At 44.0% G+C, this 22,239-nt stretch overlaps 2 protein-coding genes across 2 annotated transcripts; both read left to right on the top strand.

Moving 5' to 3' along the window:
• Positions 1–5,768: 5,768 nt before the first annotated feature.
• Positions 5,769–7,629, top strand: myct1b (myc target 1b). The gene is made up of 2 exons (XM_080850666.1): positions 5,769–5,894; positions 6,328–7,629. The coding sequence occupies exons 1-2, from the start codon at positions 5,840–5,842 to the stop codon at positions 6,861–6,863; spliced, it is 591 nt and encodes a 196-aa protein (XP_080706792.1). The 5' UTR covers positions 5,769–5,839; the 3' UTR covers positions 6,864–7,629.
• Positions 7,630–9,908: 2,279 nt separating this feature from the next.
• On the top strand, positions 9,909–21,389 carry tulp4b (TUB like protein 4b; the record flags this gene model as incomplete). Its single annotated transcript, XM_080849525.1, has 15 exons — positions 9,909–9,926; positions 10,234–10,503; positions 10,990–11,118; positions 11,393–11,554; positions 11,906–12,086; positions 12,423–12,530; positions 12,886–13,052; positions 14,620–14,844; positions 15,148–15,382; positions 15,595–15,742; positions 16,153–16,285; positions 16,391–16,484; positions 16,610–16,753; positions 16,882–20,393; positions 21,273–21,389. 15 exons carry the CDS (start codon positions 9,909–9,911, stop codon positions 21,387–21,389), a joined length of 5,643 nt encoding a protein of 1,880 aa, XP_080705651.1.
• Positions 21,390–22,239: the final 850 nt, after the last annotated feature.

The raw sequence follows: 22,239 nt of genomic DNA, 5'->3' as shown, positions 1-22,239 counted from the left end.
AGACATCTGATGTCAGTGCAGTACTGGAGCATGAAAGCACTGCTGCCCTGGAGATGTACAGTACAGTGGGCAGAGAGGAGGCTATTAAGCATCTCCTGCTTTAGTGCCTCAGCTTCCTGATTACAGAGTAGAGACAAACACGATGGAACCTGTAGACTCTGGGAAATGCCGCGTGGCGTCAGTGATTAAGATTAGAAAGGACACAACTGGAACGTATAGCCCCTGGTGACCTCCAGATCCTGGTGGCTGATAGAAAACCACAAGATGCCAGAGGAAGTTGCTATAGCTTTTCCTCCAAACAGATGTAGACTATGATAGGTAGGATAGTGCATAAACTACTACCGTGTAATGCACACATCTGGGTGTGTGCTGAGTTATCTGATTTCAATAAAAGTCAAATTGGAAACTTTAAAAACCATATTAACAGTAAAGACCATTTTGAAAATGACACTCTGTTTTCTGATACTCATTAGCAATTCTGCTTTTCCTGTTTGTATTCAGTTGACATTACCCTGAAGATAGTGTGCGTTTGGTTCTGAGTAAGGCCTGACACCGACCAGCACGCTATCTTGTGTTAAAAACCCCAATCAGACACATTTCCTGGGCCTTTAGACCAGGTGGTGACAGTCAGCCTGAAAGTTAGAGCAAGTGGTGCCAACCACAACTTCTACCACAACACGAAATGTATGTCCTTATTTACCCTAACTACTACTGCTATGGCAACCGAGTGTCAACAACCTATGTAAACCTTGCAAGTTTTGTTGTACCTACATATGTTCTGCACAAGCTGTTGAATGTCCAGGAACCTCTCAGGGCTCTATGGAGAACTGAATTGCAAGAGAATAGCTTTAGGAGCAGCTGTGCCTTAAAGAGTTTAATGAATGAATTTGAAGGGTAGAACCACCAGCCTGCGCTTTCGTCTTCCTTCCTGTTACATGCGACTTCCTGTTTCTGACAAGTTACCGCTATTTTTGGTTCAAAATCAAACTTTATTTCATAATTCGACAAATTCATAAACATTTACATTTCAATGCAATCTCATAGCTTTGAAGATGACTATCTCACTCTTCAAACACAAACAGCGCACCACTGTCTGTGCTGTCATGTTGCTGTAATGCCCCTAAACTGTCCGTGACAAATATGCTAAATCAGATAATGTGATAACACTTAAAGACAGAATTCCCTAACTTAATTTAAATCTTTCAAAATGGTGTTCTTATGGATTTGCTTAAACCTGAGGTAAAGCAGGAGTGCTCATTATTGATCTGTCTTTGCCCCAAGGTCAACTGCCATCTCAGGTTCAGCTGCCTACTGTGTTCATCAGACGCTCACCTCATGTCAAAAAGACCACTGAGGGAAGAGGAGGGGTTGATGGAGCCTGAAACTAAATTCAGGAGATTAATGAAGGGCTGATACTTAAACTGACTGTTAGCATGAGGCTAATTGCTTCTGACTGCTAACCAATGGTTAAGCTGAATTGTAATAACAGGAAAAGAACAGCATCAATGTATGTGTGTCTGATGTCACTGTTCAGTCCCTTGACAGCCATTAATGATGTTTCCACTCAAAAATATGGAAAAACACTCCTAATTTGAGGGAGTGGTTGTAGGTGGATTACTGAGGGGTTCGTCCACCCAGCAATATTTGAGGTTGTTGTCTCACGTGTACAGAGCAAGCTCACCAGCAGCCTCATATACTAATACACCAGTCTCACGTTTCACTTGCATTTCACAACCATTCAAGGATAGTGGACATGCCAAAAAGCACACAAACAAAGACAAACACCGACACAAGAAAGACATCTTGAGCAGAACCTAATGAGAAGCCCATCTACCTGAGATAGCTGTCCAAGAGTGGGAATTGAGGTACTAGGAAGTAAAAGACAAAACATTAGAAACCAAAGGAAGGTGAGGACAACTGGGAGAGAGATATGCTAAAAATAGTGATGCTTCACACTGACGATCCAGGTGAGAGAGGAGGACACAGGTGAGAGCTCAAGAAGCAGTTCACCTTTGTATTCAGTGTTGAGCAAGGCCCTGTGTGTAGATGATTCCAGATTTACAACTGAAGAAGAAAGCAATTAGGTGCTAAAGGTAATAAAACTATTTCATAATTTCGGCACTACAGTCAAGTACTTTGCAGTGAACGGAACAAGATGAATTTGGCAATCAGGGGACATTTTACTAATAAAGGGAAGGGCTGAAGAAGTGAGTTTGCCATGGCAACCACAGACTGTGAAGAAAACCTTATCTTCGCCTCTTCCCCTCCAGGCAGAGAAGTCTAGTGAAAAGCAACACGTGGCTTCGAAGTGGTGGCAGATCGCAGCAGTGCTTTCTTAAAGGCCCACACAGAGGCCTTTGTGGCGTATTCTTAGAACATAATTGAATGGCTCATGAACTGCGCTAGTTGCCCTTTTAAACATAATGACATACCTCAAACATGAACGACAATAAGAGCCTTTATAACTGTGTGACCATAATATGTCTAATGGACCTCTCCTGTGATACATGCCCTTGTCTTTGCTTTAATTGAATCAGCCATTACATTAGAGATAGCTCCTTGGCAGCAAAGAGGAGTCTGATTATAGACAGAGGCACAGACCTCACATGAATGAAGACAGGTGGTGTGAGATTGAGGAGAAGATGAGAAGAGAGAGGTCTAAAGAGTGAGAATGGAGAGTGTGCGGAGGGAATGAAAAAGGAAGTGATGGGGGATGAGGAGAGCAGAGAGGAAAGCGAGATCGTGAGGAGGAATACATAAAGAGGCCGGGAGTGATAAAGAGGAAGAGAGGAAAGGAAAACAGAAAGAGAGAAGAGATAGAGAGAGGAAAGCAGAAGAAGAGAGACAGGGGAATACAGACAACAGTGGTGGGAGGAAAGCAGAGAGAGCGAGAGAGAGAGAGAGAAAGAGAGAGAGAGAGAGGGTAGAAAGAGGAAAATAGGAGAGGAAGAGCTGCCAGCTTCTACAGTGGTGCAGTGCAGCGAGCTGGAGTTACTGGACGAGACGTAGCTAAATCACCTTTAAACAAAGCTCCTGACAGCAGCATCTCACACAGCTCACACAGGGACCTCCACCAACGAGTGAAAGAGGGGGCTCTGTATTTGTACTCTAATCCTTGTTGCACAGGGTCATTTCAGGTGAAGGGTGCACACAGAAATGCCAGGTAATTTTGTGACAGGAGACAACAGAGCATTGGTAAAGAAGACAAACTGCCAGGTCTACGACCAGCATTACCTATCAAGGATGATAGCATACATTAGCAGAGTTTAATGGTATGCTTCAAAAGGGTTTATCAATAATTAATGAGTGTGTGTGTGTGTGTGTGTGTGTGTGTGTGTGTGTGTGTGTGTGTGTGTGTGTGTGAGTGTGTGTGTGTGTGTGTGTGTGTGTGTGTGTGTGTGAATGTTTGTGAGACAGGGAAGGAAAGAGAGAGAGAGAGGCACAGAAAGTCAGAGAGGATGTACAGTACATGTCAAAAGGGACAGAGTGAAGATAGATGGAGAGAGAAAGAGGGAGAGAGAAAGTGATGCACGGTTCATGTGAATGCAACATACAGAAGCAACAAGAGCGCGGTGGCAAACTTCAGGCAAGGACACCCCTGAATCAGCAAAATCTCCCAGCCAAGACAAGCCAGGCCATGGATGCAGCAGGAAAGAGGAGAAGCACCTACCTTGCAGTCTCTGCATCAGGTTCATGATGTCCTTGCCGGACCGACCAAAAGGTCCCGGAGAAGCCATGGCATCCAGTGGCAGAGCCCCGCAGGGCACTCAGATCACTGGAACAGATTTCTGATGCAGTCAGGGCAGCACCGCTCTCTTTCAGTAGGGCATTCCCCACCGCCCCTCCTGCGAGCGCACGCACACACACACACACACACACACCTCTCTCGCTCTGTGTCTGTCTCACTCACTCTCTCTCTCTCTCTCTCACACTCTCTCTCACACACTCACTCTCTCTGCCTCTCTCTCCACTACTGCACACAGACCAGAGGAACTTGATTTGCTCTCACAGAGGACTCCCAATCAGAGCACAGTTTTCATGCTGTGTTTGACACGTCTCTCATCCAATAGAAGCTCTCCTCTCTGTCTGGATCCACTGCAAAGCAAAAGTAGGAGCTGTCTTTCAGTGTCTTTCCTGCAGATGTCAAACCATTATGGTCAATGCAATTAAATAAATTATAAATTGGTACAAAACAATCAGTAGCCCTTAATAATGTTTTCTATGTTATTTTAAATCAATAAAAAATACACTCAATCATTTCATGACCATGCAGATCAAGAGGTTAACCCTTTCTAAACACATATTTAAGCAACCGGAAACATTGCTTCATCTAAGTTCATTTCGGAAATCACTCTCGATAAATACCCAATAGATGAAAGTCAGTCACACTCGATTGTCGCAGGTACGAAGGCTATGGAGAGGAGGTAAGAGATGGCATGTGCTCCTTATTGCTTTAGATGCAGCCTACCTGCATCGCGTCTTGCTAGGCTCTTCCTTCGTATTTTTATGTTACCGCCAATTAAGTTTCAAGTCGACGTTTACATAAACTCTTTGAGAAGATACACGACTGCAGATGAAGTCTCGATGCGGAACCCCTTGCAGGAGGAAGCGCGTGTTACTTTCGTTGCCAATAGAAACAGTCAAACATTGTTGCTCCAGCCAATAGCGACCCTCGCCTTGTTGAGAAGTGCATTGCAAGAAAGTATCAACTTTAGAAACTTCTTCAGAAGCAAGTTGTTACGCTGATGACTCAGTTGAGGTGGGGCCCTTCCAAATTTCTAAGACGAACTTGTGGTTTCATCGCATAATCAGACACTCTGGCCTCTGCTCATAACTCCTATACTGTCTTGATGTGCTACTTTTTTTGTTAGTATAGATCATCTTGATGACGTGCAATGAGTAGGCTAGCAGCAATCATTAAATTAGACAATTCATTTAGCAATAAATCAATAAATAAAATATTACGTAACAGTTGATGTAGTTATATTCGTAGTTCAGAGAAAAAAATCGTAATGAAGTTACACCTTATAGTAACAATGTCATCTACAGTTCAAGTAAGAGTTTTGTGGACCTACGACGCCATCTAGAGGTAGCCTAAGCTATAATGTGCTCTCTTTGGGGCTGGGTGGAATTCCCAACCAACGATTCAACAAATCAACCAAAAAACGCATCAGAGTGGAGAAAAGATGACTTCGGAGTCTCGCACTGTCAAGCCAAAGCACTTGCGAGCTGGTGCATGTATCTTGGTGGGAGGGGGACTTCACTCCGGAGAGGAGAGACAATGGGAGGAAACAGCTGAAACAGAATACTTGATAAACTAAAGATGTGCTATTGGCCCTTTTGCTTTTCCCCTTATACTTATCAAAGCTCTCTACTACTGCAGTAGACTGTAAACTGAAGGTGATATTTTAGAGACACAAACACTGCCTCTCCTATTCTGTTATCCCATCCTATTGTATGTGTATTTAGTAACCTCTCAAGTCATTGCTAAAGAAGAAAGCAATAGAACCTTTCTCCAGAGACCATTATCTTACCTTGTGTGAATAGAATAAGGGCACAGAGCCATTGTTGTGTATTGAGTGAACTGGAGGAAATGATGCAAGAGGAAAAGGCCTCTGTTTCCCAGAGCCGGTGGTCCAAACAGATAAGCCAAGCACATGCTAATTTTAAAAGTGGGAAAACAGGCAGGAAACATGACGGAAAAGTTTCCGTTTTTGCAAGCAAGAAAAAAATCTTCCACAGCCACTCCTGGTGTTGGGTAGAGAGTCTCTCTGTGCGGTCAGGGTGGCTGCTTTGCCTGTTGCTTTGCCCTCCTGATCTCCGCTGGCGTTTGGGGATTATGGCTGCCAATGAGACTCACCCTATTCTGGAGATTCTGCACTCTTTTGGCATTGGTAAGGCAATATCACAGGCTTCCGTTGTTGGCTTTACTAAAGCTGAGAATGTAAGCATGGACATTCAGATCAATAGCTTTAGCAATAGCTTTTCGACTCTCCCTAAAAATAAAACACATACCTATACAGCAGAATTTACCATCATTTTAAGGGTGGATATTTTGTCTTTCAGTTTGTTGTTACAAAGCAATGTTTCGTAAGTGAAAATAAAAACACAAAGCAGTTTACACCACTGTGTTCATGTCTTTTGAGGGGTTGTACGGTGTCTGAATAGATAACATAGAACATTACATTAAGCTCAAACATATTGTATATCTAACATAACCTTTGTTTTATTGTTAACCTTAGAAGTTATAACTCATCAATTACAGTGAAGTTGTCCCCGGTGTGGTTATATTTAAACTCAACTGCTGTTTCCTGTACTTTGCCACAGAGAGTTTGATCCTGGCCTTCTGCCTGTCTATGCTGGTTGGGCTCCTGATCGGTGTGCTGATCTTCATCCTCCTCACCTGGCTGTCCCGACGCAGAGCCATAGCGGTGATCACCAGACCCTCTAAGCGGAAATCCAACACCTCCCGCTCTCTCACTCACAACCGAATGGGGCTGTACCGGAGCCATGCCTTACATCACCTTGGAGACAACAGCCACGTCTCTGCCCACCTAAACGCCCGCCGACAGGCGTCTGTGGACACGGATGAGCTGCTGGGCGGCAAGGCACCCTTCCAGGCTTCTACTTTCCTCCCGGGACAGAAGGGAGGTACTCTTAGGGCCAACAGTCCGCCATCTTCCCCAAGCACTCAGGAGATTGAGCCTCCCTCTTCCAGCGAGGGGAGCCTGCTTCCGAACTCTGGGCACAAGCGCCAGTCTTTCTGGCTTGGCAACAATGGGCTAAGAGGGTATCTGCCCACTCAAACACCCCCGCCTGCTTATGACAGCGTCATCCATGCCTACCAGGAGACTGAGACCTGAGTCTGAGACTGGGCAACATGATAGTATTAAATACTGCAATTACAGCAAAAGAGACTGAATGTAACGACTGCTGTCGTATAGACCGACTGCACAAATTGAGGAAACAGCTGTGCACTATTGGACCTACCAAATGGCATATCATGACAGTAGACTTTTACTGCGGTGTATGGTAAATTAAGTTTCCCTCACCACAAGCCAAATGTTCTATAATACAGCAATATGGCAGGTATAGGGATATATCATCAAATTCTGGACATTCCTTAGAATCTGTATATAACCTTGCGATGGAAATGTATCTAAAAGTTGACTTAAACAGTAACAGGACTTTAGTTAAACTGCATATGTTTTACAGACAGTAGGCTATAAACGTAACCTACTTCACTCAGTACACAAAGTTGAAATGTACATACTAGAGAGATAGTGGACATAGACCCAAATAACACAGCAGGTTGTGATTTTCCTCATGAAAACTGACAGTGTAGTAGACACATATAAACCCTACATTGTTAACTGTAGACTATCACCACATTTCCACACTTTTCCCCATTTGTTGTTTTGATCAGCTGACTGCTAACACTGAGCTATGGATTAATAGGCTACTGTGTAATGTCCTTGGTCTATATGGTTCAGAGATTCTGATAACCACAGACGCTTCTTAACTGTTGAAAGGACATTACCAACTACAACTGAGATGTCATACTGAGTGCAAATATGACGGAGGGGGTCAGCTGTCGCGTGCATAGACATACATGTCTATGGTCGAGTGTACCGTAGCTGTCGCGCCGCAGAGAGGCACAGACAATCTGCCCACTGGATAGGGTTATTCGTCAAGTGACGCAAACTGGTTCCGTCAGAGCTGAGGTTGCCAACACAATCCTTTAAAATCCCCCTACAGTTCATGTACATTGCGACAACGCTCCACATAATTGATGGATATTTCCCCACTCGTTATAGGAGGATTTTTGTACGCATGCGGCAACCTCCTTCGAAGGCGCACCGAAAGCGAGCTGCCAGAGGTGAGTGTGCTGGCTTAATCGCAAAAATGCCAGCAGCATTATCACCTATTTAAATGAGTTTGGCGTCGTTGTACGCTTAACATCTGTTTTGGCCGTCACTGCACCTTTCATTTGCTGGAATGCGCAAGGATGGACATACTACGGGATAGGTAATTATCGAGCCAAGCGTGGCACACATCAGTGACTGTGAATGATTTTTGCTGAAACTGAATCTTGTAATTTAGCGACATGTTTTTACCATATCATCTGAGTAATTCGTTGTAGCCTAGGCCTATTTCATCCGTTTTATGATCCCAGGCTGAAATTGAATTTTTACAATGGACTGATTACCTAATTCTGGACGTCGACATGGTAGGCTGTGCTCTTATAAAATAATGATTTTAAATGTCAAAAAGAAAGTTAGCGACGTAAAGGTTTGTAAAATACAATATCCTTTTAGTCGAGTAATCATGGCCCTTGTTGCCACGACGACAGTTCAGATAGTCATTTCTTTCAAGATATGGAGGCACCATTGGTTTCAATAGCTCACACAAATTCTACAAACCCACGAGAGCATATCTCCATTTTAAATGATAATTGCACCTTCAACAGATCGTCTGCCTGTATGTATAAAACAGCTGTAATTTTTTACTCATCTGTCGCACGTCCCGTGACGTAAGATCAGACCAATGTCAACTCCTAATCGAAGACGGTGATCTGGAGACTCCCTGTTCAGTGTGGTGGATGTCTCCTTCATTAGGCTACTTGCCTATTGTTATTTTTAAGACAAGTGAATATTCATTTTGACTTGGATTCACGGATTAGGCTACCACTAAACCTGGACATGCATTTTGCCTCTGGCACAGAATAATCCGAACATCAGGTAGTACTTGGCCTATTAATTGGAACGTCTGACTAGAATACCAACATATAGGCTAGGATTAGCCTTTACGCATAAATAAGAACATTTGCCAGACCCTTCAGAAAACATCACACGGAGTGGTTGATGGAATTCATAGAACATCTCCATGCATTACAAAGAAGCTTCAATGAAGCCAAGTGTTCACCAGTTACAGTGTACACCGTCTTGCACAATGATAGTGTCACCAGAATGGTAATATCCCTGAAAATATGTCGTGGAATTGTCAAGAACCACGACTGTGCCAACATTCCTTTAATCCTTTACATTTGGCAAAGCCTATTTGATTTGACTATACTGTGGACTTGTTTGTCCTTGTTTTGTCCGCACACATGTAAAAAATATTGGATAATCTGCACAGATAATGTAATAAACCTCTCATATGGGGGTAGGGTAAGAGGCCTGTACAGACCAATGTGCTTGTGTTTTTTCATTTTGCATTTCTTACTCCTCTTGATCTCAAACTAATCCATCTGAATTACTCTTTCAATTGGGGTTCTGCGAACCGTTCTTTCTGTTGAGATATTTTATGTCTTTTGCCTGATATGATTAATTTCTTACTGCTTGCATACACATGAACATCTCTTTCAGTGTCACCTTCTTACTCTGTACCTCTGTTATGTTTAACATCTCATCTGGTTGCTGTGTAGTTGTGTCTTGTACATTTCATACACTATCTTTATGTCTATTTTTCTTTGAATAAAATGCATTTAAATGAAAATGAAAATGAAAATGAAATAAAATATGGCTTAAAACAGTCTGTGGCTATGGCTTTACAGTTTCTACAGTTGGAGTTCACTGGTAGACTGGGGTTGGCGATGAATGAGGATAGTAGTAGTATCTGCTTTCTGATGAGGTTATAAAGAAAACCAAAGACAGGGCTTGTGATTTCAGCATTAACTGACATCTAGTACATTAATTGAAGGTTTTTAGAAATTAGACTGTACACTGGCCCTCATCTCACAAATGAAATGAATTTGACCATGTAATTTTGCTTTGCAGTGTGATGTCCTGATGATAATTCAGCTTCCTACTTTTGGTCACAATTGCAATTCTGGAATTTAGCCTTTGTCGCATTCCATCTAAATTACAAAATGGAGCCCTTCTTCAAAGACGAAATTCTGTCAAATGATGTCCAGGAACTATGAAGTGAGTAGCTATTGCCACTATAATCATGTGCAGAAGATGTTCAGACTGAATTTATCAGAACAGCAGGAACATAAAAAAGATGACAAATGTATCCATCAGTAATGGACACAAAAGATGTGAACAAAACGTCTGAAAAAAAGTGTCTGTCTCTAATGAACCATGTATAAGCTGACAATTCTTGGACCAAGAAATATACAAATTAACAATGAACTGCATATTTAATGTTTTTAAGTAAACACAGTATTTCTGAGTGGTACAAACAGTATGAGTAAAACAGCCCCTAACTTCTGACCCTTCACATCCGCAGCCTGGCCACTCAGTAGGGATGCTGGCCGCAGTGGAGCACGGTCCCACCCTCTGCAGCGACTCGAACATCCTGTGCCTCTCCTGGAAGGGCCGAGTGCCCAAGAGCGAGAAGGAGAAGCCCGTCTGCAGGAGGCGCTACTATGAGGAGGGATGGCTGGCCACGGGGAACGGGAGGGGCGTGGTGGGGGTGACGTTCACCTCCAGCCACTGCCGCCGGGACAGGAGCACCCCGCAGAGGATCAACTTCAACCTGCGTGGGCACAACAGCGAGGTCAGACATAACTCTAGCTCGTTTTTTTTTGTTATTTTTATTTTTTATTGCTCACAAGAAGTGAATATGAGTTGTAAAATAAGATGAAGTCTTTCTCTTTCTACCTTGAATTAGTCTTATAACAGTGTGAAAAATAACTGAAAAATATCAACATTATCAAAGGTACTCATACTGTAGAGGAACTTGTACTCATACATACAGAGAATGGGTGTATGATGAGATTAGTATGAGGTGTCAGAGGAATAGTTTCGTATGAGTTAGTTAGTGTAGTGTTAAGATTGGATGGTAGATCAGAACAGATCAAGTCTGTAATAAGTAGATAATTTTTAATTTTGTGTCTGAATGTACTGTGGAGGTGGTGTCTGTTGTCTGTTATCTGTGGTGTCGCTAAAATTACAAGGACAACAAGTTCGTTCACACCAGCTTTTGTTAGCTAAGCCAACTGCTGTTGATGCTTTCTAAGGAGACAGGATTATCCACTCTTAGGTTGTCCTAGTGCGTTGGAATGAACCATTTCAGAAGTTGGCGACGTGTGACATGGAGGGCGGGATATTCGTGTGGATTCAGTACGAGGGCAGATGGTCTGTGGAGCTGGTCAATGATCGTGGTGCCCAAGTGAGTAACCATTCTTATATGACCAGGCTGTTCTCTCACGGCATGTCAACAGTATCTCCTCACACGAGCACAGTATCTGCTTAATAACACTGACGTAATAACACTGAGCAATACAGCAGTGATGAAACAGAGTAGTAAGAACACTCAAGTACAAACATGAAGAGTGGACCAAGTGACAATAGGATATTAACATCTGTGACTTAGCCTAATGTTCAGCACATTACCTTAAGGTGCGTTTCTTGAGGTGACCTTTTTCTTTGCTTCTGTTTTTGAGGTGAGTGACTTCACCTGGTCACATGATGGCACCCAGGCCCTGATTGCCTACCGCGATGGGTTTGTTCTTGTTGGGTCTGTCAGCGGCCAGAGGCACTGGTCATCTGAAATTAACCTGGAGAGTCAGATCACCTGTGGAATATGGACCCCTGATGACCAGCAGGTACCCAGAAAAGATTCATCCGCATAGTCAGAAGAGGGAGACATTCCTCATCGCAGACTCATGTGTAGTGATATTGTAGTATTGTAGTACTGTAGTAAGTATTCTCTGCTTTGTGATTTTTTTGTATGTAATACCATGTAAAGCGTTTGTTGCTGGAATAACAGATTAATTCATCTTAATGTTACGCAAATCTACCTTTTAATGTTTTGAGTAAACCTGATAAACAAACTCCAACGCAAACACCCTTCCGCTCTGCTCCTGACTTGACTCAGAAGCGGGGGAAGTGCAAGCACACAGAAGTGGCCTCATGTAGTGTCAGTATTTATAACCCCACTCTGTTTATCTTTGCAGGTATTGTTTGGCACAGCAGACGGTCAGGTTATTGTGATGGACTGCCATGGGAGGATGCTGGCCCACGTGCTCCTGCATGAGTCGGACGGCATCATAGGCATGTCATGGAACTGCCCCGACTTCCTGGTGGAGGACAGCACAGAGAGTGACACAGACACGGATGACAATAACCCACCTCAAGGTAGAAGGACCAAATCTTCCAAAGCGCAGTGTGTCTTCAAAGACGCATGCAAAAAATGCTTATTTTTTGCCTGAGGTCTTGGTTTTCTTGACGATTTCATTATGATTGTATTAGTTTATTGTATTTATTTATAAATGATTTTTTTTTTCTAACTTCATCATTTCTATTACTTTCTTTTTTTATTGTGATTGATTGTTTCAGATTGTAAAGCACCTTGAGACTTCTTTGTATTCTAAAGTGTGCTACATAAATAAAATCCATTATGTGGTGATTTTTTCAGAGGTTGGTGCCTCATTATGGCCTGACTGAAAATGATCCTGTTTTTTTGTCTTGAAGTGCGCAACCTAAAACCTCTCCTGACGGTGAGCTTCATATCTGGAGACATCAGTTTAATGAACAACTACGATGACGTCGCACCTCATGTCATCCGCTCAGGACTGAAAGGTAAACAACCTTCAGTGAAGTGGTCATGAGTTGTCACGATGTCCATGATGTCATTAATAGTAGGAAAGTCTGAGTACTGCACTAAGTGAGAAATGAAAACAAATTAGCAAATTAATCATTGGCTGTTTACAGCATCAAGTTCAGCACATATTTATCAGGGTTTTGACTATTTTTGTGAAGACATATTAATTATGGAAACCCTGTGTGGTAGGAAGTCCAATTCCAGGAAGAATTTTTCCATTTGTGTACTGCATTTTTTTTTTCATTCCATCAGCCCATGGCCACCCTTATTATTATTGTTATTATAATTATTATCTGTGTATTTGCTGAGTGCTAAGAGGAGTGTGTTCTGCAGATGTTGTGGTCCAGTGGTGCTCCCAGGGCGACCTGCTGGCTGCAGCGGGGATGGAGAGACAGGGCCTTCCCTCGGCCTCAGCCTGCGCGCCCGTTGCCCGTAACGCCCTTGTGAAGTTCTACAACGTGCAGGGAGAACACATCTACACTCTGGAGACTCCGGCCCAGGTGAGCTGTCCTTTGGGTGCTCAGTGACAAGGGCATGAAAGCACAGGGTCCTCTTATTTCATTGATGGGCAAACACGCTGGCATCACACATTCTGTGCAGCATGACCCTGAACCAAAGATAATTTAATAACTTATAACCAAAATAATTTAATAATAATATATAATTTAATCAACCAAATTAATTTAATAACCAAAATAATTTAGCTAATTTCATAACATCAGCAAGACACTAAACCAGGGGTGGAACTTGCTGAATCATCAGAGTTAGTGTAATAGTGAGTGTTCTATTTACGCAAACACCCTTCTGTTCCTGATTGACTCTAGGATATTTGGGAATAACAGTTTGTACACTGAAGTAGGCCATTTCTAGAACACAGCTGTTTAATTAGGTCATGTTTAGTTTAGTCTGTTTGGTGGGAAATTATATCAATGATCAACTAATTCAATGTTAGAGAATTTTAAGAATTGAACATTTTTATTAACTTATTAGTCTGTTAGTGTGTGCATGTTTTCTTTATTTTCTGCAAGCATTATAAACACAGGCTACTGCGCAGTGCGCACCCATAGGCTGTAGCCATAATCATCATGCCAAGCGTAATATTAACTGAACTGTGGGCACAGAGTAAATGTAAAGACACAGATTGAATTTTTAGCATATAAATTGTATAAATACATTGTATTACCAAACTGCATTAAATTGACGAAGTAGACAATACATTGCATTAATGTAAATATACAACCGATTGATGGATTTTTAAAAAGGCTATCAGCCTGTATTTGATTTCACATTCAGAGTGACTACTATAGGCCTATAACTCGTTTACGTTTCATTCTCAAGTTTCAAACTTGTTGACCACCTGCGATCGATGTCTGCCAAATCGATGTCAGCAGCATGGTGGCTTAAATAGTTTAAGGCGACTGAAGAAACGGTCCGCCAGAGCACTACTCCCAGGAATTAAGATAAATTATATAATAAGTATAAAATATAAATTTGGTAAAGGGCAGCCAGATCTGGGAATGCTCAATCCATGTCATTGGCTATAGGAAAGGCTAAAACCTGGCCAATGGAGAGCTAATCCATCTCCTGACTTACATTTTGCAACAGGAAAAATTGTGAAACTTCTAAATGATTCCATGTTGGGCAGACTTCCCACAAATGAACATCAGTCTCCTCTGTGAACAGCTCTGTTTAAAACTGAAAGCTGTTTGCTATATTGTACAGTAGAATGATTACTGAGCTCTATATGTGAATGTTATTTAGGGATGTTAGATTCACTGTGATTGATAAAACATGACTTAACTGGCACACCCACCAATTACTTAACCCATCTATGCCTGAATGCACCCTGCTTTGTGTCAATGAAATAAAACAAATATAAGTATCCCGCCGATTCTCACTGCACATTCACTGCTGCATGAAGCTCCTTTGCGGTGGTTATTAAGTAAAAATATTGCCCTGTGAGACCAACTCTTAAAGCCTCTGATCATGACTTCTAGGTTTCTGTTCATGATATCTTTAGCCTGTGTGGGCCCTGTCAGTTGACAAGCCTTTTTGCTGTACCCATAGCGGCCTATCAGCACCATCTGCTGGGGCCACCGTGACTCGCGTCTTTTCCTGGCCTGTGGGCCGGCGCTGTTCGTGGTGCGCGTGGAGCACAGAGTGGCCAGCCTGCAGCTCCTATGCCAGCAGGGCATCGCCAGTGCGCTGCGGGAGGAGAAGGACGTGGGTAAACTGAACATGCCCTCGCTGCTCAGCTCCTATGTCACCTCTGCCTTTATACCCACCATCAAGGTAGGAACTGCTGGGCACACATATGAACTGGGCTGTCCATGATGTCTTTAATAAAAGGAAAGTCTGAGTACTGCACTAAGTGAGAAATGAGAACAAATTAACAAATTAACAAGCATCGAGTACAGCACATATTTATCAGGCTTTTGACTATTTGGTGAAGACATATTACTTATGTAAACCCTGTGTGGTAGGAAGTCCAAAAAAACTATATTTTTCCATTTGTACTGCCCAAAACTGGGCTCCCCAGCATATTGTCAATGTGGTGGTTGTGACACTTAACAAGCTCGACTGTATTTCTTGCAGCCACCAATTCCAGATCCGAACAACATCCGGGACTTTGTCAGCTACCCCACAGCCGGGAATGAGAGGCTTCACTGCACCATGAAGCGTGCGGAGGACGCGCCTGAAGCAGGAGGGCCCTGCTTCACCCTTTACCTGGAGCACCTGGGGGGACTAGTGCCCATCCTGAAAGGCCGCCGCATCAGCAAACTCCGTCCGGAGTTTGTCATCATGGACCCCAAAGTGGACAGCAAAGCAGGTGGGCATGACAACCATGTAACATGGTTCGCACAGCAAAAGAATCAGTTTGCAGGTGTGGGCACACTAAAAGATCATGAAGATATTCTTGCTAAAGTAGTTTTGATATTTCATCCATTATAGAGTATGTATATTGTGTGAGTGTGTGTGTGCTGTATATGTTAAGTCTTAGTGGAATAAATGAATACCTCTTGTTTTTGTGTGTGATTCAAGATGAGGTGTGTGTGAATAGCATGATGTCCTCGTACATGACGGACAGCTGTAACTGCTCTGACTCCAGTGACATAGAGCTCAGTGATGAATGGGGTGGAAGGAAGTCTCCAAAACGGTCCAGAGGAAACAGGTCCCCAAAGCTCCCAAGGTACCTTAAACTGGCAAATAAAGCTAAATAAAAATGGAAACAGCCATTTTATGGTTATTGTAATTGTTCAATTTCACATTCTGGGCATAAGAGCTGGGAGTAATTTACAGATAAAGACAACTACATTTACAGCTTTGTTTGCTAACTTAAAAGTGTCACATGGAACCTTTGTAGTAGCAATTAATATGTTGCAGTTTGCCAATGTTTATAAATAGGGGTGCAGTGCAAGAGTGTATTTGCTGCGGTGGTTTGGTGTGAGGTTAAGAATATGCAAGGTTATTGAAGGATATGCATGTCATTGTAGGCCAGTATTATAATTACCAGTATAATAATAATATGACATTGATTTTCCTGGTATATTGTACACAAAGGATTTGTGTTACATCTTGCTGTGACAACTGGTTCAACAGAATCAATATGGAATCTAGGAAATCCCCAAAGCTTGCCCAGGAGATGTCGAGGTCCCCCAGACTACCAAAGAAACCACCTATTCGATCTCCCAGTCTCACACGTAGAGAATTCACCATGGACAGCATCAGTGAGGTATCATTGTATAGGTTTATCCCAAATGTACCATTTCAATATTCTATTTCTTATGTTCCTTTTTACATCATCTCATATGCATATTTTAATTTACTTAATCCACAGCATAATTATCTGGCTCAAGTCACATCCAATATTTGGGGAACAAAATTTAAAATAGTAGGACTTGCAGCGTTTTTGCCAGCCAATTTGGGTGCCGGTAAGAAATCAGATTTCAAATTTTATGCTTATTGTGCAGGAATATCTGCTTTGCTCTATTCAGTACACGGAAATATTAATATTTTTCATCATCTACTACAATACAATTAATTATTTGTATTGCAGTTATCTACAAGACCAGTTTGCTCCACTTACAACCAAGGCAGATGACCATTTATCTCCCAGAGGTGCGTAAAATCTCCCTGGACTTCATGAGCCTTCCCGTCTTCAACCCGAATGTCTTCAGTGAGGATGAGGATGATTTGCCGGGTATGTACACATAAATCCTTTTAGATAAAAGGCTTCTTGTGGGTATCTTTCTTTAGAGTAGTTATTTTTATATGTCCCCTTATGTTTTCAACACACTAGCCTAATCTCAGAGTATTTCTGTTTTTTAGTCATGGGACCCTCTGAAGTGACCGAAAACAACCCTCCCTGCACCGTCAACATTCCCATCGCCCCGATTCACAGCCCTGCCCAAGCCATGTCTCCAACACAGAGCATCGGCCTCGTCCAATCCCTTCTGGCCAATCAGAACATTCAGCTGGATGTTCTGACCAATCCCACAGCCACGGCCTCAGCTGCTGCAGCGGCGGCGGCGGCTGCCAGTGTTCCAACCCCTGAGCCCAATCAGGAGGTTGCAATGGCCCCGCACACTTTGCCTGCAAGGTACTCCAACCCTGGCCAGGTGATGCTCAGTGGTCTGGAGATGAGCTCACTGTTGACTGGGACTCTCCCTCCACCTCCACATCACTTGCCACAGCAAACTCATCAACAACGTCAACAAGACCATCACACTCTGCAGTCAAAACAGCAGCAACAGGTGCAGACACTGAAGCTGCAACAGCAACACCAACAACACCAACAGCAAATTCAACTGCAGCAACAACAGCTACAACAGCAGCAACAGCAGCTACAACAGCAACATCAGCAGCTACAACAGCAATTGCAACAGCAAATACAACAGCAGCATCAACAGCAATTGCAACAGCAGCAGCAATTGCAACAGCATCAGCAATTGCAGCAGCAGCATCAACAACAAATCCCACAGCAACATCAGCAAGTTCAGCAACAGCATTTGCACCACCAACAGCAAATCGTACAACAGCAGCATCATCATCAACAACTACAACACCAACAGCAGCAGCATCAACTACAGGTCCACCACCAACAGCAGCAACATCAGCAGCAGGTCCAACACCAACAGCAGCATCCGCAGCAGATACAGCCGCATCAACAGATGCAACACCAACACGTGCAGCATCAACATCAAATCCAACAGCAGCAGCAGCAAATTCAGCTGCAGCACGAGCAGATGCAGCAACAGCAGCAGCAGATGCAACAACAGCAGCAACAGATCCGGCAGCAGATCCACGAGATGAGGCAGCAGCAGCAGCAGCTCCAGCAGCAGCATCAGCAGATCCAGCAGCAGCACCAACAGTTGCAGCGGCAGCACCAGCAAATGCAGCAGCAGCTGAAACTGCAGATCACCCTGCCACCACCACCTTCTGGCTACCCTACCATCTCTCTCCACCAGCTACAAATGATGCCTCCCTTGCCCCAGCTGTCCGACCAGGTACCTGAGAGAGTGGACCAGCCGCCAACACTTACCCTGAGGAGGGGATCCTCACGTCCGCAGTCATTCATCGAAAGTGACGTGTCTCTGGAGATGCAGATGAGGAAGGTGAACCCTCCGCCGCCGTACCCAGGCACTGTGGTGTCAGTAGCCCCGCCGCCTCCATCTTCTGCTCCCCCAAGCCTCATGGCTAGTAGTGATGGTGCGACTGCATTGAGTACGGAGCCCTGCCTGAGCAAGGATGAGTTCTCTCTGCAGCCGGTGGGGCTGCCGTACCCTACTCCTCTTGGCTACGAGAGGATCACGACCTTCGACAGCAGTGGGAATGTGGAGGAGGTTTGTCGCCCTCGCAGGCGACTGATACGTAACCAGAATTCCTACAACATGTCTGGCATGGGTTCGGCCACGCTCAGGGTCACGTCGTCCGAAGGGAAGAAGGTCCAGCTGCCCTACAGCTCTGCCACTCTCAGCCGTCTCTCCGTGCCCCGTTATACTATACCCAGCGGAGACCCTCCTCCGTACCCTGACCCGGCCAATCAGATCAACACCATAAGGAGTCCCGCCCAGAGGATTGACAGTAGCCTCATTCACGCCACGTTGCGACGTGACCGTAGAGACGTTGCTCTGAAGGTCTCCCAAATGGTGGATACAGCTCGAACCCTGCCCACTAAGTCCAAGATGAACAACAACAGCAACAGTCTGACGCTTTCTTATCAGCCAAGGGCCGCTCCCTCTGCTCTGTACACGTGCACGCAATGCAGCAGTACCAGCCCTACTGCCAGTGTGAGTGTGAGCAGTGGAGGCACAAACAGCAGTGGGATTGCTGGGGGAACTGTTGTGCGCCAAGACTTTCCCCCGGGGAAAGGTGCGGCACACAGCACCATAATTGTGCACTCAAAAAGCGCCTCATCGTTGGCCTCTCAGTCCTCCTATAGTCTTCTAAGCCCAGTTGACAACAGTAGGGACAGGACTGTGTATGTCAACTCTGCCTTCACTGAAGATGAGACGTTCAACCAGCAGTGCCATTTGGAGAAGTCTGTGAGGCATTTAACACTTGGGGACGTGAGCGTGACAGTAAAACGGCCTCCACCGTATCAGTGGGACCCCAACTGCACTGATCCGATTTGGCTACCCCAAGAGCAGAGCATCCTGGCTGGAGCTGCAGGCCCTCATAATAAGCCTCCTCTGCTCCTGAGTCCAACACAGCAGTTGGATGTGACCCGCTTGCCTTTTGTGCTGTCCACCAAACTGCCCCCTAACCCTAACACGATGACCTTCCCTGGCTATCAGATCTCTCTTTCCCCCTTCCCCCCAGGTGTCGGCCCCCAGGTTGGACCACAGCTCCAGTCGTTACAAAATCCTCCACCACCCTGTTCCCCCAATGACATTGTGACCTCTGTGCAAGATCCCTCCCTGGTTCTCCCTCCGGGCTACCCACCTAACCTTGCTAATTTAGCCTGCTGCCCACTTCCACCTATGTATCCAGGTGCTAGTTCTTGCAGCAACCTGCAGCTGCATCCAATGGCCATGCACCCGTGGAACACCTACAATCCCTGTCCTCCAATGCAAGACCCCACTGGTACCTTACCTGGCAAGTCCCAGCAACTTTTGGAGAAGCCCATCCTTTCTCCACCTCCAGCTCCTCCTCCACCTCCTCTGCCTCCTCCTCCACCTCTCCCACCTCCTCCTCCTCCACCACCCGCTGAACTCCACCAGAGCACATCAAAGGCTCTAGCTGAGGCAGGTGACAACTTTCAGGAGAGGGAGGCTTCCCTTAGCGAGAGCCCTGTTCCCCAGGGCACAGACAGGTTCAAAAAGAACCGTAAGAGGCTAGACAGCCGAGCCGATGAGGCCAACATGCCCACGGTATCAGAGGGCAAGTCCAAAAAAGAAGGCCGTGCACTCTCCGATTTTAACTCTCTCATCTCCAGCCCACGTCTGGGAGGGCGGGAGAAGAAGAAGCCTAAAGGTCAGAGAGAGTCGCAGAATAAGGGCAAGAAACTGAGCAGGACTACCAACGAGTTCCAGGACAGCTCGGAGAGTGAACCCGAGCTCTTCATCAGCGGAGACGAGCTCATGAATCAGAGCCAGAGCAACAAAAAGGGATGGAAGAGTAAGCGAAACATGCGCATGGCCAGCGAGCTGGAGGAGATCAAGTGCCGCAAGGCAAACGAGAGAGAGGACCGCAGTCTTGGCAGCCAGGGCTTCGTCTATGTTATGGCTAACAAGCAGCCGTTGTGGAATGAGGCCACACAGGTGTACCAGCTGGACTTTGGTGGTCGCGTGACTCAAGAGTCAGCCAAAAACTTTCAGATAGAATTGGATGGCAGACAGGTAGAGTTTTCATTTTTCCTTTAAATTGATTGTAGTTTAAGTAACATTCTGTTTATGTACATAAAGTATGTCAGAAAACCGAACTGACTTAGTTTCAAATACTGGAGGCCTGCACTCCCATGGGAGTACCGCAGGACATGTGGGACCCAGCCCAAAAAAGAAAATGTAAATATATGTAGAAAAATTAAAATTAAAGTACAGAATGTCAATCGTGTTAGCTCAAGAGCAGCAAGAAATAACCCATGTTTTACTTAAACAGGTGCAAGGTTGGTATTTTTTATGCATGGAACATTTTCACAGGAGAATCAATCCCACTTGAAATGTCCACCTGCAGTATTTTATGGGCAGGAAGCAGGACAAAACATGAAAGATGTGGGCAGGACAAAATGTTGTCTATTTTTCAGAAACAGGACTGGACAATCCATCCTGTGCAGGGCTCTAGTGCATACCTAATTTGAACATGTGAGACTTGGTGAATTAAGAACACATTTATATTGGGATTTACTACACGGAAAAAACACAGCACTGTTCCAATGCCAATGCAGCCCTTGATGCAACCTAGAGTAAGACCTTTGTGTTGCTAGACAGTGCGGTGACAACATTGCTACTGTACTGAAATCCGCTGTTAAGCACAATTTCAACTGCTATATACATAGACTTACACATTTTAAATACTGTGTTATGGTACAATACACAACAGCTCAATATGGTAAGGCAGATATACTGGTAACTACTTTCTGCAGTAAAAGCACTCTATTAATGATTGTTCAAAAAGCCATTTTTCTTTATGTTACTTACCCTGTTTTACTAGGGGAACTAAATGTTCTTATGCTCTAGTAATGTAACAACACAACATGTCTCCTCTCTGTCTCACTTTAGGTAATGCAGTTTGGCAGAATTGATGGCAACGCCTACATCTTGGACTTTCAGTATCCTTTCTCAGCCGTCCAGGCGTTTGCTGTCGCCTTGGCCAACGTCACTCAGAGGCTCAAATAAGGAGCCTTTCTCAAGGAGAAGGTCTGGCATCGGATGGACACAAAGAGATTCATTGTTCATTGTGCATTATGGCAGACAATGTTTAATGCCTATGAATGCTGCAAGAGCTGCTGCTCATGTGCATAAACCTTAAATAAAAATGGAAAGTCTGGTGAACGCAGACTTATAGTCTCCTAAAAAATTAAGCCTAATAAAAGAATAACAATGATGCATATATTCCATAAATATAGACAAGTGTCACATGAACACGCACAGTTAACTATTATTTAATTCATGCAACATAAGACAGTAAGAGGATTCCTCAACACAGCCCATGGGTGTCAAAAACAATATTATGGCTTCATCAGGAAGATAGATATTTAATGTCCATTCTGTTGAGATGTTTTGATTTTTTGAAAGTTTTCTCTGGCTTTGTGCTTACTTGGGTAAATATGCGGTATGTGCATGTAATGGCTACATGTGTTTGAATGTCCTGTCCTGATGGCTACAAGCAAAAAAGGAGTCTTCAGGTTAAAAAACAGACTATGATTGTGTACAAGTATTTGCTTTTGGCTCCATTAGTAATCCACTCACTCCATGTAGACCATGGAAAATTTGATTCTGCACTGGAGAAATTAAATATATATCATATTAAATATCACTTCTGTGAAGTGATCTCACTGGCGTATGATTTGTGTCATCAAAAAATCACTCAGACTTTGGTCATGTCATTGTGCCATTTTTGCCTTTAGATGGTATGCACTTGATCCTAACATACATAACTCTATTTTTTAGGATAAAAGACATGTTTACATTCAGTAACCACGGGATTGCTGCTTAAAAGTTTGTTTTGAAAACGTTGGGAAAACGC

This window comes from Sprattus sprattus (genome assembly GCF_963457725.1).
Source record: "Sprattus sprattus genome assembly, chromosome: 13".
Classification (NCBI taxonomy): Eukaryota; Metazoa; Chordata; class Actinopteri; order Clupeiformes; family Clupeidae; genus Sprattus; species Sprattus sprattus.
This window is presented reverse-complemented; position numbering and strand designations above follow the sequence as displayed.